At 44.4% G+C, this 18,262-nt stretch overlaps 1 protein-coding gene across 6 annotated transcripts in view; it reads right to left on the reverse strand.

Moving 5' to 3' along the window:
- PDZD2 (PDZ domain containing 2) overlaps positions 1-18,262 on the reverse strand; it is a 204,399-nt gene that overhangs the window by 14,831 nt on the left and 171,306 nt on the right. For 5 of the 6 annotated variants that reach the window (XM_032675774.1, XM_032675770.1, XM_032675772.1 and 2 more), the window contains 9 exons: positions 17,893-18,118; positions 16,723-16,840; positions 14,081-14,213; positions 11,166-11,247; positions 10,108-10,211; positions 9,205-9,358; positions 7,269-8,059; positions 5,966-6,110; positions 324-3,891 (listed from right to left, as the gene is read on the reverse strand). In XM_032675774.1, the coding sequence (XP_032531665.1) occupies positions 324-3,891; positions 5,966-6,110; positions 7,269-8,059; positions 9,205-9,358; positions 10,108-10,211; positions 11,166-11,247; positions 14,081-14,213; positions 16,723-16,840; positions 17,893-18,118 (5,321 nt within the window). The remainder of the gene's footprint in view (positions 1-323; positions 3,892-5,965; positions 6,111-7,268; positions 8,060-9,204; positions 9,359-10,107; positions 10,212-11,165; positions 11,248-14,080; positions 14,214-16,722; positions 16,841-17,892; positions 18,119-18,262) is intronic. The other variant, XM_032675773.1, reaches the window with a different exon arrangement.

Below are 18,262 nucleotides of genomic sequence, written 5' to 3' on the forward strand. Positions count from 1 at the left end.
GCAGCCTCCCCTCCACCACTGCTGCTGTTCTGTAATGGAGCCAAAAAATGACCAACACCAGCTAGAGGGGATAAGGAAAAGGAGCACATCTAAGCCAGGATAAAATGTTTCATCCTGTACTGGAGCACAGCTGCCAACAGACAGCAGCATGGCAGCTCCAAGGCATCAAGAGCATGAATGACACCCTGAATTGTGAGGGGACAGAGGGCTGGGGCCACAGCTGAAATGTGCTTTGGGCCAGACCTGGGGCAAAGTGGAAGCTCTGCCTTGGGAAGGGCTTGTGGGGATGAAAATGAAACAGTGGTAGGAAAGCTGACACCAACCTGATGGACCAGCTGTTTTCCCCATCCAGAGAGCTGCCATGGGGCACGTCATCATCCGAGGCAGAACCTGGCGTTCCCGACCCACTGTCCCGGGGGCTGCAGGCACCCATTCCCAACCCGGCTGCCTCCGCAGGGCCGCAGTGGGCTGGCAGAGCTGCCCCGTTCTGGCCAGGTGTGCCAAAGGTTCTGCGGGGTGTGATTTCCAGCTCTGTCTTGAAGCAGGCAGGCTGTGGCGGGCCTGAGAAGCCCTCTCCACACAGCTTGTCCAAGTCGGGCATACTGAGGGCTCTCAGCTCCCGCAGCCTGGAACGGGACAGCAGTGGCCGCCCCAGGCCCCGGCTGCGGCGCACCTGCGAGGCCGAGGGGGGGAAGGCGGTCACGTCTGGCCCAGTGCCGCCCTCTTCATTCCTCTGGGGCTTTCTGTGCCCTTTGCCACCCTCAGCCACACGCACGGGCTCTGCACTGGGGGGAGACTTGGCCGTGGTGCTGGCCGGGCTGGGGCTGCCGCCATAGGAACTCAAGCTGCGCCGCAGCGCCCACGGAGTCTCAGCAGTGCTGGATGGGGCGGCCAACCCACCACACGACCTCCTGGCGAGGGGCAACCTTGCAGACGAGCATATATCAATGGCCTTCACGAAGGGCCGGTCAAAATTTGCCAGGTTTTCAAAGGATTTGATCCTCTGTTTGACAGAGAAGGATGAAATAGGGTCATGCGGCCAGTTCAGCTCATAGTAGTAGTAATTCCTCCTGAAGCTCCTCAGCTTATCGGCAGTGGGGTAGCTGATGTCACTCGTTGAGGGAGACATGTCATGGACCTTCTGGGCACTTTTGGAGGTGTACGCCTGCTCCTTTCCACTCTGGCTGTTCGGCAGATTCAAGTGAACTACCTTTAACATCCCCTGGGGGTGTTTCTCGCCCACAGTGTGGCCCTGGGGGCCTTGCACAGGATGACCCTCTGTAACATGGCAGTCCTCCTTCAAGTGACCCGATAACTGGGCTGGCATTGAGTAGGTCCTTGTCACAGGTTTTGACAAGAGATGTCTGTCTCCAGCAGCATCTGCTTTTGAGAAATACTGCATGGTCCCCATCTCCTCAGTGAGCTGAGGTACTTCTGCGTTCACCTCTTCTGTTTTCTCTAGCAATGGCAGCTGCAAAAATGATGCTGGTGAGGAAGAGGCAGACGAGGAGGAAGAAGGAGATGATGAAGAGGAAAGTTTCACCTCAATGAAAGTGCGCTGGATCTCCTGCCCTTCCAGCTGTTCCTGGTGAACTGAGGGAGACCTTGATGAAGAAGAACAGCCTCCAGCAGATGGTACTACATTTTGCAGATCTAATTGCCTAAGGTCATCTGCACTATAAATGATCTTGATTGGGTTCAGGCCTGTTTCAGGGTTATCAGTCCTCTCTTTCACATATTCAACTTTTGGTATCCCCTGAGGAGGTGAAGTGACTTTGGATTGACTGTCCCTGGCTCTGAAATCATCTACCTTAGCACTCTTACCCTGACATCCCACAGTAGAAACCTGCTTTTCTTTTGGCTTTCCCCATGTTAGCTCCCCACAGCCACATTTCATTTCACCACTTGTTGTTGGGCTGCCAGTGCCATTCAGGAGAGGCAAAAGTGAATCTTCAGAAATGACCAGAGACGGTTTATTTTCTAGCTCTGATTTCAGAGTCCTTGAGGCTGCAGAAATGTTCCTGCCAGGATCTGGATTTGTAGGTGAATTACGGGACAATGGTGTTTTCTTTCCCAGGAGTTTGGGAGACAGCTGTGGAGAAATAGAAGCCCTTTTCTGATCAGCACCATTCACTTTGGTAGGATTAATACCAGAAGAATCTGAATTTGTCTTCGTTTTACTTTTGATGGTGAACCCTTTTAGCTTTGGTCCTGCTTTGGTCTTCTGATTATTTAAAAGGCTGTCCATTATACTTTTTTGTGCCATTCCCTTAGACTCCTGACAAGATTTTTTCTGTGAGGATGGGCTGTGCGGTACTGCAGCTCCTTTGCAATGATTTGTGCCTGAGTTTTGGACTTTCCCATTTGAAGTCCTTCCTGAAGTCATAGAGTTAATTTTCTCAATTTTCCCTGGCAAGTCATGAGTTGCATTAGCCTTTGGATCTTTAGATCTAGTGGGAAACGGTGACCTGAGTGATATTCCTCTTGTTGACGATGCATTCATATGATTGCTGTCTGTTTTAGACAAGTTGGACAAACTGCTGGTTTCTTTCTTCACCAGGCAATAACTAACAGCATGATTACAGTCATCAACCACTTCTTCGCTTTCAGATTTGGATCTCTGCTCATCATGATATCCTTCTTTCTCAAGCAAGCTGTTCTCCAAGACACTGACATTTCTAGCAGAGCAAAAGCTTATCTTTTTGCAGTGCAGAGACCCTTCCTCTTCAGTGGATTCACAGCATTTCATATGTCCCTTACTCTTCCCCAAATCCATCTGGTCTTCTGTACGTAAGGCACCATTGTTACAGAAAGAGTAAACTTCAGGGATATTGGCTGAATTCTTTAGGATGTCTTTTTCTGTCAGGAAAACCGAGGAAGGAGCACACAAGGATGTAGAGGACACATCTGAACAATGTGAAGGGCATGGAGTGGGACCACTATGATCTTCCAAACCTAGTTTGTTGATGCTTGTCTCCAGTGACCCACACATTGCACAGCCATCAGTTTGCAAAACTTTGCTGCCGTAAGGGTGCAGTGGGGACAGTGAGGACGAGCTTGTTCCAGCTGTGAGATGCTGCTCCTGCACAGGCTTTTGCGGCTCATCGTTCGTGCAGCAAATCTCAATTTGCTCCTCATCTGACTCCACTACAGTGCAGGCTGCAGGGACACTCGTAGCAGCACACTGCCCAAGCAACACCTCACTAGCACCATCAAAGGTTTCTGTGACAGACTCTGCGTCCGAGTGAGAATCCTCCGCAGCTCCATACATAGACTTTGGAAATGGGTCACTCCTCTTACCTTCCAGAGAGTTTGCTGCAGGCAACTCGTCCTCATTTAAACTGCTAAAATTCCTAGAATAGTTATTTAAAGAGTTTTTATTCACAGTAAAAAGTTTGCCTGTGTTAATGGAGTCCAACACAGACAGCCCCAAAACTCCTTGTGCATTCGTTCCGCAATTCACAGTTTTTTCCAGCGGCTCCTCCTTGGCTGCTCGTGGCTCGGACCCGGGGCAGCCTTCGTCGGTGCCACAGCAGCACATCGTGGTGTACTCATCTCGGAGGGGGCTTTCTGCGCGCGACGGGGTGCGCGAGGCCCTGCTCTCGGGGGCGCCCATCTGGCTGAGCAAGTCGTCGATGTCGGTGACAGGGATGGCAGCGCAGTCCTCCTCGCGGCTGCCTTTCGTGGTACCTCTGTGCACGTCTTTGCTCGCGGCATCAGGCGGCAGTGTTGCTCTCTCCGCCGCGCAGCCGCCGCCAGCGTTTTGCAAACTTGCTCTTTCTCGCTTCCCAGCACTCGGCTCTTCCTCACTTGCAAGGACGCTGTTGACATTGCCCTGATTTTGACTGTCTACCCCTGGAGACAGGATGAGGTTTGTAAATCTGCTGACAGCTGTATCATGATAAAAAAAAAAGAATAAAAAAAAAAAAAAGAAGAAGCAAAATCCTGTCAGATATAAGTGATACAGAAAACACCAGGTTTTATTACAAAAACAGACACCCACGTAGTCAGGTTACATGTTTTCCTTTTGCTCTGCAATCCTCCCCTTCTCTAATGATGTTTACAACAATTCAAATTAATCATAACCCTGTCTATTTGAGAAGCACACAGAAGGGAGCAATCCACTTATCCAAGGTGAGTAGTCATGATCTGTTTAATTCTCATCTTTGAAACTGCAACAGTCAAACAGCCAACTACCAAAGCGTCAGCGTGCAATAAGTCACGCTGAGCAGCACTGTTTCTCATCACTTGTTTGATCAAAGAAGTCTCCAACAGAGACTCCAGAGAGTACAAAAAGCCCTGACATAGCAAAGGTGAACAGATAACACAGTGACGATCTGTGCATAGAGAAGTTGACTCTGACCCTCTCGGCACTTCTGCAGGTGTTTAATGTGACACGCATGAGTGATGTCATACATCAAGGATGCGGGCTTTAAAGCATTTCTCGCACAGACCTTTCCTTGCTTCCAGTACATGTTTAACCCACTCTGGGGCAACGCATCAAGCTCCCTATCACTGCTGCACTTTGACACATTCCTGCTCACTCATTTCTCCTATCTTCAATTTTCAGCACTTCAAGCTAAGCACCAGATTCCACCTCTCTCCATTGCTTCTGAGACATGCATTCCCATTCAAGCTGCCTTCCAGAGGTCAGTTACTATGACACGAGGCCCAGAAAGTGCATGGAGAAGGAGAGGTTATTTACAGTGTCAGTATCCTTTCCTGCTCATTCAAATGTGCCTGCACATCTCTGTACTTCTTGCACAAACCTGCAGGATTATCCACATCACTGTACTTAAGTATCCACGTTAAGAAGTGCTGATTCTCCCTGGAGTCAACAAAGTGAAAGACACCTCAGTAGAGCAATTTGAAGCAGCTGTGTTAGGATTTCAAGTACTGCCCTGCTTCAGCATGCTGGATCACACACTGAAGAGACTCTCTTTTCTGCCAGTAGGGTATGGCAAGGGGAAGGGTAAAACAGAAGAGATGCCTGATAAAGGAGTGCCAATGTGTCCTTACTCCAATGCTAGCGGTTTGCGAAAGCCACAGCAATCTAAAAAAACAGAACAAGACTCTGCCAAGCTTGGAATTCCTTAAAAAAATGACTGGAAGTCATGCATCTGGAAGTACTTTAGGTTCCCAGGTATTAATAGGTACACAAAGATCATAAGCTAGAACAAAGCAAAATATTATATTCTTCCTGAATTTGAAAAGTATGCTTTTCTTTTTCAAACACTCATTTCCACACCACATAATTTGTACAGTCTGTGGGGATTCATATACTGCTGTAGCAGCATAAATCAGCCCTGAGCAGAAAGTAAGGAGGTATCAAATATTTCAATTCACACTAGAATCCTTTTTGTAAAAAAACACGCAAATAAACATTTTTATAAGAACTTAGTTTTCTTGGGTTTTCTGTTTCATCTTCCTGCACTTCAGAGAATTCTGCTACATGAAAGGGAAAGGAAGAAAGAAATAAAGAAATAAATAAAGAAAAGAGGCTTTTAGTATCTTATTATTCATTCATAAAAATGTTACTTAAACTTCAGATTTAAGAGAGAGAGACAGATTTGATTACAAAGGGTCAATATATTTAATGAACAGGCACAGCAATAAAACAGGTTGTCAGGACAAGGGTCACTGCTGTTTTAGCTCCCAGTCTGCATGAAACGACTCAGACCTCTGCACATGCTGGCAGGAAGGACATACTCCGTGTGAGAGCTTTGAATGCTTTGCACAGGAGCAGGCTTGCTCCCCTCATCTTGTGCTAGGGAGGCCCCTTGAAGCCTGGTTTGGTGATGAAATGCTTTGCTTGGCTCACCAGTGCAGACACAATGTCCCCTGCCTTTTTCACTGGATCCATGTGAGAAGCTGTGGCAGCAGAAGGTCAGACTCAGATGATCTAAGGGCATTTTCGTCACTGGTACCCAGAACAAATGGTTCAAAAGCAAAACCACTTTCTCACCTGATGCTGCTTTCTGGATCTCCAGGGTTACGGATGTGGGAAGACACTGCATAAGCAAGCAGATTTCCTCGTACGTCATCTTACTGACGGGGATACTGTTGATGGTGGTAATCTCATCTCCTACAGCCATCTTGCCCATCGATCCCTGACACAATGAGAGATTCAAGGAAATTATAAATACACACCAGAAGCCCTGCCACAGGGGCAAAGATTTCAGGGAAGCAATTAACAGCCTGTGAGTAACATCCCCTATTTTCACATCACCGCAGAGCACAGGTACCACTGCTGTCAGATTGCCAACACATAAATAAAGAGCAGACTGTGCTTCTGCCAGAAGGAGAATTAAAGATCAATCAAAAACAGGAAGGTCAAAAGAGCTGCTGGTTTCTCTGAGACATCAGTATCAGGATGGAGCACATAGCCCTCTTCAGTTAAATTAATTGGGATGAATCAACCCTAGCTTCTTCAGGACTGGTACACTGTGTATCATTTTTGAATGTCATGTATGAACTATATTCCTGGTGGAACTCTCCTAAACAACTAAACCGGACAGGGACTGAAGTCTTGAGGAAAAAGTCTGTTTCTACGCACTGCACAATAAGTCAGAGAAAAAGGCAGGAACAAAACCCAAATCCCCAGATCTCATCGTCCCGTTCTAACTATGCCATATCCCCTCTTACTCTAGTGGCCATTATCAAGATTAAAAATGGTACATCCAGGTTTGTACACCAAAGTTTTCTCCTTCTTCCTTCTCCACTTCTACACCTAGGTCAGCAATTCTATATCCAGCATGAAGAAAGTATCCCTATGGACATGTATGAGATGCAGAAGAGCGATGTGTTACTAGTACTACTATGGCTCTTGGTAAACCTGGCCAGTACTTAAAGCCTCTTAGTTCCAGATCTGTGTAATACAGGATAACATGCATATAAGATAATAGAGCAAAATGAACACTTCTGTCACCAGGATATACTTATTTTGTCTTTTTCCCTGGTAAAACAAATACAAAAACTGCATTCCCTCAAAATGGCAACTGCAAGCGGGGATAAGTCCATCTCAATGGATCTGCATCCCGCCTCTCTTAGTTTTGATCAGCCTGGATGCACTTCTGAATCAGAAACATCTCATTTAGCACCAGCTTCAGAACAGTATGGGTTGAGACACTTTGCCCAGCAAAGACAAAAACCTCACTTCCACTTACTCTCAACAGATCACTTGCTTAATAATCATCATCATCATCACCATCATCATCCCTGCAATGGGAAAGCAAATCACAACAAGGCAACTCAAATTTAAAAATTACCATTTCTGCTGCTCCACCTGGCCGCATCCCTGTGACAACAACCTTTAAAGGCATGGCTTGGATTTCCAAATCCAGGCCGAACGACTCGTGCTCATTGCGAACCAGAGTGACAACTTCAACCTGGCCCTGCCCAGCCCCGTCGGGTGCTTCACACTTCTTGCTGTGAGGGAGCATCCTCGCAACAGGCTTGTTGTATGAGCTGTGCTCCTCTGCCCTGTGTCTCTGCAGGCTTCGGCATTCTGTGCTCATCATGCTTTTCACTCTTGTGACTGCTCTGTGCTCAAGTTTTGGTGACCTCTTAGATTCAAGTTGTGCTTCCCGAAGCTCCCTCAAACTCAGGCTGCCAAGACGAACTTCAGGCACACTTGAGTAATCGAATGCTATGATGGGGAAGAAAGGAGATTCAATCTGCTCCAGCGTGCTGTCTGCAGACTCCACTGAGTTGCTGAAGGCAGGGGAAGATGTCTCCATGCCACTGTATCTGGATGACTCACTGTCCTGGCTCTCCTCATCCATTTCTACAGATGAGGTTGTAATGACAATGCCAGCATCCTCTTGGCTTTTGGTCCTCTGGCTTCTGTGCAAGTGGGAACTTTCGTCATCATCGCTGCCATCCCCATCATAGAAAACAACCCTCCTCTGTCGGTGAAAGGGGCTGCGGGCAGATTTGGGGCTGTCACTGAGGATGCCGGGTCGGACAGATTCCACGTGCTTGTTGTGATGGCCAGACAGTCTTCCACTAGCTGGAGGAGCCAGACCATTTGCTTTTGCCACTCCCCCATCTCTAGCAACTAGGGAAAAGAGAAGTTATACTTTTAATTGTACTTACTCTCTGATTCGTAATACCATGCCTCTGACCACAGCAGAATACATGTAGCTCTGTTTTCAAAGGAAGCTTAACTTCTCTTCATAAAGCAAAAAGCAGGTTTTTCATGCCCTCATGCTAAGTACAGGACCGGTTGTAGATAGCACTACAATTTACAGGTAACTCCTGAAATCAGTTCATGGCACATCTGGTTCTATTTTCAGTTTATTTCTAAATTATGACTACAGCTCAAACAAGAAAGGCATGCAAATCCAAATGTGTATTTTAGTTTAAACAATAGATTTGCTTTCATATTTTGCTTAAATCTAAGCTCAGGACTGCCTGCATTAACTTACAGAGAGTGAAAATTGCTCTTCTGAACAAAGACTGAAGCACACAACAATCAGTTTCAAACTAAAGACTAACAAACCCAAGAACTCTTTCCACATACTTCGTAGAAAGAACTGCATCTTATTTGTAGAAAGTTATTTTGTTTTGCTTTGTTTGGTGGCTACTAAGAAATGCAAAAATGCTTTTAAACATTGAATACTTTCCAGAGAAAAATAAGCTCTAGACAAAAGAAATCACCTGAGAAGCACATGAAAGGGAGAACAAATGCAATATCCTTTGAATCTTAGATCAGGTGCATGTCAATAAGGACACGTAAGAATCTTTAAGTCAATTACTATGGGAAGAAAGACACACACACAAAATATTTGATGCCAAATTGCACATTTGTTTTTACACTGCTGTGACATTTCAAAATTGTGGTTTTGAGAGAGCTATGAACACTTTCATTTAAACATAATAAATCAGATAATCATCAGCCACTTAAAAAAATACCAAACCTGCAGTGCTGTCAATCTAGTTTCAGCCAAACCAATAAAATAAAGTCATTTTCACATAATCAGAGCAGCAGTTTGAACAAAATGCCATGCAAACGGGCACTTATGTGTGTTGTTGTAAAGCCCTTCAATTTCCCAGAATTTTGTATGATCAGCACCGGCCTGCACTACAGTGCCCAGCAATTCATACCACCACAAGGATTACCACTGCTCTCCTGTAAAGCACCCAGTGCTGAGTGACTCTCCCCTCATCAGCCAAATGATCAGACATGTTTCCAGCACTTACTCAGGTTGACATCATCCAACAAACTGTTTCTGTTCTTCTGACGGAGCTGCTCTTCATCACAGGGGCCAGTTACTGCATCAGAAATTGGGAGATGGCTCGTACTGTCATGCGAGAAGTACTGGGAGAGCTCTGCCTCGGAGCTGACAGATCCCTGCTGGAAAGAAGGGAGCCTGGTGACCAGCCATCATCAATGCCTGAAGCCCCCTCTTGCACGTGAGCACCACAAACTCCACTCTCATTGCTGTGTCAATAAAGGAAACTCGAAGCTAATTTTTAAAACAGAAGACTTGGCAGTATATTGAGAGCCAAACTGTCAAAGTTAGATGGCAGAAATGCTGCGCATCATTTTTAGACAGTGTAATAAGTAAAAAAGGATTCAAAATCCCACTACTTTGCAGGTGTGGTTCAATGCAGAAACAAGGGATGAAACCATTCACTTTTGTAGTTCCCTTTAAGCACCTTCTACACTGGGAGAAGGGAAGGGCTTGTACCTCTGGACACAGTGTCTGTGGCTTCCTTGGCCTTCCCAGGAAAAACAGACTTTTCCACTGCAACGGCTACGTAGACACACTAAGTTCCCAGCCTTCTGCCCACAGGCTCAGGTTTCTCCTGCTAACTTCATCTCTGCGTCTCACAGAGCAGGGGTGCCTTTGGGGTGGCAGGAGGTGGGAGTCCACAGCCTTATCTGCCATGCTCTGCATATCACCCCCAAAGGCTACAGTCACACAGACAAACAGCAGCTTGCTGCTGTCCCAGTCTGAATGTGTGATGCAAGAAACAAACACTCTTATGTGACAGGGAAGTAGCATACAGGTTTGGGTTTGAACTCCTTGACCAAGTAAGAGCTTCAGTAAAAGCTGAATTTGAGGCAGACACTGTTTTTATTGCACCTAATCCTTTTACCCGGCTTGCTGGCTCCAGGAAGCGTTTCATAGTCCAGCTGAGGGGAGACGACGTCTCTCCTTGCTTGGCCTTCACACTAGGAGATGGACTCTTTTGTACAGCTCCTGTTAAACACAGATTAGTTAGATGCCAAAAATTAAAGTTGTGGTCCATATATCCAAAAAAGTTTCTCATTCACCTTCTGAGCTGTGTTTAATCCCATTTACTTATTATGTGAATTGCTTTCCTAAGGTGAGATTTATTAACCCTTTCACATCCTCTCCCTCAGATCAGATGGAATGTTATCACAGACACGTTACACCAGCCAGGCCTAGCACAGTGCCATGAAAAAAGAGATGAGTGGGAGATGGTCTTCCTCATCTGTTGGGGTATCTCCTGAGGGGCAACCTCAAAAGACAAATTAGCAGCCACTGCCAAGGTCAACTTCAAAATAGGTCTTAGCTGACACACATATAAAGGGGATAATTACAAATCTAACATTTCTGTCTGAGCATCACCTTTACTGGCCACTCTGCCATTGCCAAGAGTTTGCTTTGATCTATCATATTTTAGAAAGTGCTAAGTTTAGAGTTCAAACACATCACAGAGATGCCAGAGCACACATATGGACATGACTTTAAAGATTTAAATGGAGTTAAAACATATAGTCCAGTATGCAACATCTGGACTTTTTCAAATGGTCACAACAATACTTCGGGGGGGGGGGGGTGTTTGTCATTGACATGGGCAGGTGTACACAGATGGAGTAGATTCCTCCTGTCCTTTCCCTACTGGGATGTTGTGCTTCCCATTCATTTTGAAAAAAGGACAGAGCAACCACCTCTTGGCAACCCTACTTTCAGATCCTGGGAGCCTAGTGAAACAAAGGCAGTAACATGAGCCACCTGAACTGGATGTCTGAGCTAAAATTTCTGCAACGGACAGAGTGATGACACTCCCTACACTGTTTTGCTGCTTTGAGGGCTCTCAAAATATTGACGTTGGGGAACTTCAGCGCAGGCTCTTAAAAGTTCCCGCATCTGGAAAAGGACACACACTAGAAGAGAACGTGTTGCTACCTGTGACGTGAGAGGAGCTGGCGTCCTTGCTCTCTCGGTGGGTAGTACGCGCAATTGCTTCATCCATCTCCTGCTCTGAAACCTGAAGTTAAGTGGAAGATAAAGCTCAAACTGAGTATGTAAAACGATGAAAGTCTTACCACTTAGTACAAGTACATGATTCACTTGATATATGCCACCACTTTCAAAGATGCAATGAAGAAGCCCGAGTTGAGAGCTCCTAAGCCCTCATCCCCTGACTCAGACTCCCTCCATGCCACTTTCCTCCAGAAACAAGGAGGCAGAAGCCTGCCAGCTACATGAAGACTGCATCCAAGTGCCACACCATATAAACAAATAAAACAGCACCAGACTTAAAGAAATCAAATTAAGTCATTACAGCACAATTTTAACTCAATTAAGTGCTGTACACTGATTTATTGAGAAAATATTACTTTAAAATAGACAAAGACTGCTTTGCACAAGCATACATCAGAAACTTAAGTTATTCTACATTTAACCTACAGGAAGAATACCAGACTTCCCATAATATCAGCTGTCTTTTTAATTTTCATTTCTCCTTGCTTCTAAATAAAACCCTAAATCAGTAATTGGTAAATAATGTTTCTCTGGTTCAGGAATAAATACTGGTTTACCATATTTGCTAATCTAGGCCTTAATTACTGGCATACACTTAATTCTTATTACTGGAAAACATATAATTTTGTAACAGGAACAACCAGTCTGCAGGAATATATACTTAAGAACAGAAAGCAAATTAATTCTGTCAAAAATAATTTCTATGCACATTGTTTTACATGAATTACAATTCAGCATAAATAGAGACTAGAAACTTGAATCTTCCTGAACCATGAAGATCTGAAAGATTCTGAAGCAAACTCAGCAGTTTAAACATAGTGTAAAAAATGCCATATTCACTCAGAAAAACAAGAAGAAAGAAAATTTTGTGGTATTTCTCTTGGAAGTACATGAAAACAATGCAGTGAAACATATTCAGCAACAAAATGTACTGTGGACCTTTTGTGTTATAAAATAAGACATTAAGTATAAAAATGTCCGAGAAAAACATGAACATTTGTAAAAACACATCTCTGTTTCCAACCCACGGTATGACCTTATAGCAAACCAAAAGCCCCTGGGCTCCTGGGGCACAGGAAGTTCCTACAGGACACAGACCAAGTCCTGAGACTATGATCCAGGGCCTTGACACAAACCTTTTGGTACAACATGTCCCAGGAGTAAAACCAGGTCCTGAGTACACTGCAATATTTGTTGAAAGTTAACCAAAAATACATGTTTCTGCAAGCTCTGCCAGTTATGATTTTTTAGCATCCTGTATCTCAGGCAGTTGAAACTGGAAAGGAACAAGCTAATTTCTAATTCTAATCTGCAGGCTGAGGTATTATTAAGAGCTGTTAAAATAAAATAAAATTTAATAAAATACTTGACATATCTATAGATACTCCAGTGCTTTCAGGAAATAGGTGACAGTAACACAAAAATAAATATGGGTCCCCATATGGACACTCATCCAGAGATCCAGCTATGAGGGATTATGGATTCAATACTGCCTGGAGGAAAAAATGCTCTAGGGTCTCTCCAGCTCAACTTTTCCTAGCATTTCTTGGCAAAGGATTTGTTGTCATCTTAAATATCACTTATGGAAAACTGTAATAGGAGCCATTTAATAGTTTCCCTCTGTTACTGAGTAATAGCAGGCAATTAGCTTAACTCAGTTCATCCTTTCAGCAGATACCAGGTTAGGTCCCTCATCAGCTTTCAAGACCCCACCACAGCAAGATGAAGGATGGAGGAGAAAGGGCAGGCTCTGCTCCATGGAGTTTTTATTTCATGCTACTTAGAGATTCTCCACAAAGTCTATATGCCTGAATAATGCAATGACATTGAACCATCGTGTTTGGTTTAGCACAGCACACGGACTCACTTGAAATACTGTTATCTTGGGCTATAAGCCCAATTCTTACGCATTCCGTGCTTACCTTTCACTAACAGAACCACAGCCTCTTTCTTTTGAGCAGCACAAGGCCTTGCAGCAATGATAACAAACTCTGGGCAATAGACCCCTATTTGTTGATTGTTCGTATATATGATTAAGCAGAAAACACACGATTAATTATAAAATAAGAAACCCAAGTTCTCCTAGATACGGCTTTATTAAGGCCTCCAGTTACACTTATGAGTTCAAAAGTCAGAGCTCTCTGGACCCACTAATGCAAATATTTTTACAGCTTCATTCCTGTTTAAACAGGAAGGTTTCATAGACTCATGAAATTCTTTGAAATATTGAAATAAAAGAAGCTGTTATTCCCTATAGCTTGGCTAAAAGGCTTTCATCTTCTATCATCAATTTTTAAAAAATGCTTGAAAACACTTACTTTGTAAACACAGCCTTATTTCCAAATTGACCTTGCACAGATTCCACAGCAGCAGAACACTCCAAATTCTCACGTTTTAATTCCTGAAGGAAAGCTTTGATCTTTGGACAGATTTTACTTGATCAATTCACTCTGTTGATATTTATATTCCTGGCCCTAAACAATATTCTACTCAAAGACAAACAAACTGCAAACTAACTTTTAGGAAGAAGAGTTCTTGTGCCATTTTTGCACTGCTACTCGATCCAAGTACCGAGAAAGATGGGAACACTTCACTCAAGCAGTTCCAGGAAAATTGCATTTGATCACTGGGTGACTAAGTAAAAAGCAGCAGGAACAGTCCAGCATTGCTACAACTTACAAAACTGGGAAGCATCATTAAAATCCTGACATCTTGCACAACACACGTCTTAGAGAGAAAAATCCAATATTCTTCATTTGCTGCTTTCCCGACAGCGGGACTCAGATTACAGCTTCAAATGAAAGCAACCCAGATACACTAATTGCTTTTTTCCTCACCTTTGGGTTAGGATGACGACTAATGATTAGGCTGACCGGACCTGGTCCACATTCACTCAGGATTGCGTAGGCTTCGCTTAATGCGGCGTGACGCAGACTCACAGAATCTGCCTCCAGGATCTGGTCACCCCGACTGCAGAGAGACACGGAGCCGGTTAATCACAACCACCTTTCACGCAAAAACTTGTACTTTCAACCGATGGCCAAGCTTTCTCAAAGATACGAGTGTCTGGAAGAGATGTGACTCGCAAAGAAGCCAGTCTTGCTCCTGCTCCCAGTGGTGTGAATGCTTTAAGTCCTGTTGACTTCATGAGAGAGGCTCCCTTCTGCACTTACCATCAGTGCTAAAAACTCTTATTAAATCAACTGAGAAAACTGGCTGCATTTGGACCAGGGTGAAACTTCAGTTCCCCTTCTGCATTCAGACACTTGTTGAACACAGAAGAGGAAATATGAGATTCAAATGAGCTGTTCCTTTGCATCCTAGTGAATTATTTAACACAAACACTGATAAGAAATTCATGATTTAGATATGAGATTATTAAAAGACTCCAGGAAAAAATTGAGCTTGATAAGCCTGTATCTGCTAAAAATTAACATATAGAACCCATTGAAAAGAAAGAAAGAAAAAAAAAGCACAAAAATCTCCTGAAGGAAAGCACAATATGTGATTTTACAAGGGCAAGTAGTAATAGGACAAGGGGGAATGGCTTTAAACTGAAAGGGGGCAGGACTAGATGAGACATTAGGAAGAAATTCTTTACTGTGAGGGTGGTGAGGCACTGGAACAGGTTGCCCAGAGAAGCTGTGGATGCCCCATCCCTGAAAGTGCTCAAGCCAGGTTGGATGGAGCTTTGAGAAACCTGGTCCAGTGGAAAATTCCCTGCCCATGGCAGAGGGTTTGCAACGAGATGATCTTTAAGATCCCTTCCAACCCAAACCACTTCATGATTCTGTGATTGTTTAGTTTTGTTTTCCCAGTTTCTTAACTTTTGTTTATGGTGCTCAGACATCTGGAGCTATTCAAAAGAAAATATCATCAACTAAGGATATCATTAAAGCAATCTCCACAATTGCTAAAGCATTTGCTTTGAACAGACACTCTCAATCTACTACTGCTGATTTATGATGGGCTACTTGTGACAATGAAATTGTGTTTGCACTGTGAATACACACACTAAAGGCAAAATGGCAACTGCACACGGTAGCCTTTGGTAACCTGCACTTCTGGTACAGGCTCAGGAAAGCAAAGGGTGACCTATCAGTTGTGCAGTTGCGCTGCTGTTCTGCCCATCCTTCACACTTACACAGCTATTAGAAAGTACACAAATGGAGTCACTTACACAACCACATGACTGAGAGGGGGAGCTCAGATATAGAGGAGCTGGATTCAAACCTCTCCTGGCATTGCCAAGCCAGTATTTGATTAACAAAGCTTTCCAAAAATCAAAACCATCCTGTAAGTTTTGGCTTATGGAGCCATAAATCACTGATGGGACAACAGAAGCAACGTCTCAGAGAAGCAAGCCAGAAATCTGGGAAGCACGCCTGGATATAATCAATCACGTAAACCTAATAAGCAATACAGCTGTTACATACAGACGTAACCAGTACTGCAATCTTTTCCAAAGAGGCTTACAAGTAAGCAAGTTACCATTAAATACTGTTTCCTATAGACATTTCTATACAGTAGAAACTTTCAAGGGTTTTGGCAGCAATGCCACCATAAAATTATCTTCTTCCCTTTCTCCAAGAAATTGAATTGCTCTATTACAGTTTTCCTGATGAGCAAGGAAACAGAAAACACTCTCTAGTCATGTGAAAGCAAGGGATTTGCTCAGTCTCCCTGTACCAGTGCTCACACCACACATTCAGTGTGGATCACACAGCCCCAGCACGTCTTCAGCACAACCTCCCCTCTGGAGCGATGCTCTCAGTACCCAACAGCATTTATGCAGGAACACAGAAAGGTGGAAGATTTCCTCCAATGGTTTTCAAAAATAAAGCCTTCAGGAGAGGAACAGCAAATAAGGCTCCATAACTTATCCAGTGTAAAGCACAAGGGAACCCTAGGAATGATTGCTTCTCTTTTATGGTTCCTTAAAGACATCCAAACTCCAGGGCAGAGTAAATGAGTGGGGCAGGTCAGCCTGCAGCAATCCTGCCAGACTGACAGTAAGGGCAGAAAAGTGCTGCTGTAGCCATGGGCACAGGCAGCTGCAAGAACATCTCCCCCACCTCTTTTTAAGTGAGTTTCAGGTGACTGAGCTTTTAGCAAAGCTCTGCAAATTTCCTCCCAGTCTGGGGTCTCTAGCTGCAACTCTCAGAAAAAGACATGAGGTTGCACTTCTTGCTGCCCCCTTTTCTCAAAGGGTGCTATTAGGCTCAGCTTTCTGTATAGAGAATTTAAAAAAAAAAAAAACAAACCAAACCCAAACCTTAATAATCAAGCTGCTTCCAGCACACAGAATAATGTTTCCTGGGTATTTAATATCACTTTGGAATGCCTTTATTCAAATGTTTTCTTTTTGGTGAACTCTTAAGTATAAATTTCCTCCCTGCTACATCAACCAATTGGCGAAAACAAAGTCTCAATCGATTTTATTGTAAAATCACTCTAGTATGTTTCTGCTTTAACTAACCTTAATCTGCCATCCATTTTAGCCACTGATCCTGGGGCCAGACTGTGAATGTATATTCCGGGAGAACTGTTTTCCAGTGTGAGGCAACAGGCACCAATGCCAAGCCCAACCCCTGGTTCTGTGAAAAAGAAGTACAAAGAAATGTGGCAGATTGCAATCACACAGGACACACAAGTGTTTGTGTTCCCACATCCCATCTGAGATCAGGACTCATGTATTGTTTCAGGGCTGGCCTTAGGTGCAGTCAGGCAGGAAGCCAAGACCGATAAGTGGAAATCAGGATTGAAAATAGCTGATCCTGACTGTTTTCTAAGATCCATCACTCTCAGAAAATACTCTGTGTGCCGTGGGAACCTCCTGGAAATGTCGCACAAGGTCTGATTTGGTCCAAGGCACAAAGGAGTAGGGGCAGCAATCCAATAAAGATGTCACTTAAAATTATTGCAGAAAACACGAGCACAGAAGACACTGCCAAATGTATTGCTCTCTTTTGTTAAATATCTGCATGGTATTCCTCAGCAAACAGGCACAAAGGAAAGTGAGGCATTATCTCTGGTTCAGTGATCACCTCTGTCCACTTTCACCTTTGCTTTCTTTCAGGTAACAACATCCTGAAAGTAGGAATTGCTGTACGTATTACATTCTGTCTCCAAATTTTGAATCCAACCCTTAAAATCACCATATTTTAAGTCTTAAAAATAGGTATGTTTGTTCCAGCACATCTAGCATGTGCTTTAAGTTTATCATGAGCAATTAGTGATAATGAGAGCAACCCTCAATGAGAAGTTCAAACAGGTCACCCGGGAACTTTTCAACACTGTGCAGCTTTGTCTTCCCTGGAGCTGCCCCTTAGCAAAAGGGCACAGCCACTTGGGATGATGGCCATCTGAGATGATTCACATTTGTCTGGTATCTCACAGCCTCCCCATTTCAGCAGCATGGACACTGACTGCTACCTGTAAGAGCCTGCTGGCTCTGGAGCAGCAAAATGTGGAAAGGGGAACTCCTCAGAAGCTTTTGCATTAGAGGATATTTTTCTCCCACGTCCTGTGGTTCAAGATCAGATGAACACAGGCAGGTGACCTGGATATAAGAGTCTCTAGTCTACTCCCAAAAACTCCCCTAACAAGCAGGGATTTGTTCTCGAAGACCATTTCAATGGACCCTGACCTTTATTGAGTGTCACATCCATGACGATCCTGTCCTTTGGGCCAGGTCCTTTGCGGCTGGAGGAGGAACCATCCGCCTCATCGAGGCCAGGGACTGGGATGCCCCCGCTGGCACTGGAGCTGGGGGAGCTGGAGCGGCTCAGCAAGGTGGGAGTCACGCAGGGCGTGAGGCTCGGGCTGCGCAGCCGCGTGCGCACCGTCAGGGTCACCACACCTTTCTTGAGTTGCTGCAGAGACAGCAGAGAACCCCAGTAAAGCGACACAATATACCAACATTTGCCAGTAAATTTGCCTATAGTAATTTGTGGCAGCAAAAGAATATAAAGCTGAGGGCACGAGATGCCAATGAATGAAGAGGAGCACGGATCTCT

This window comes from Chiroxiphia lanceolata, chromosome Z (genome assembly GCF_009829145.1).
Source record: "Chiroxiphia lanceolata isolate bChiLan1 chromosome Z, bChiLan1.pri, whole genome shotgun sequence".
Taxonomy (NCBI): Eukaryota; Metazoa; Chordata; class Aves; order Passeriformes; family Pipridae; genus Chiroxiphia; species Chiroxiphia lanceolata.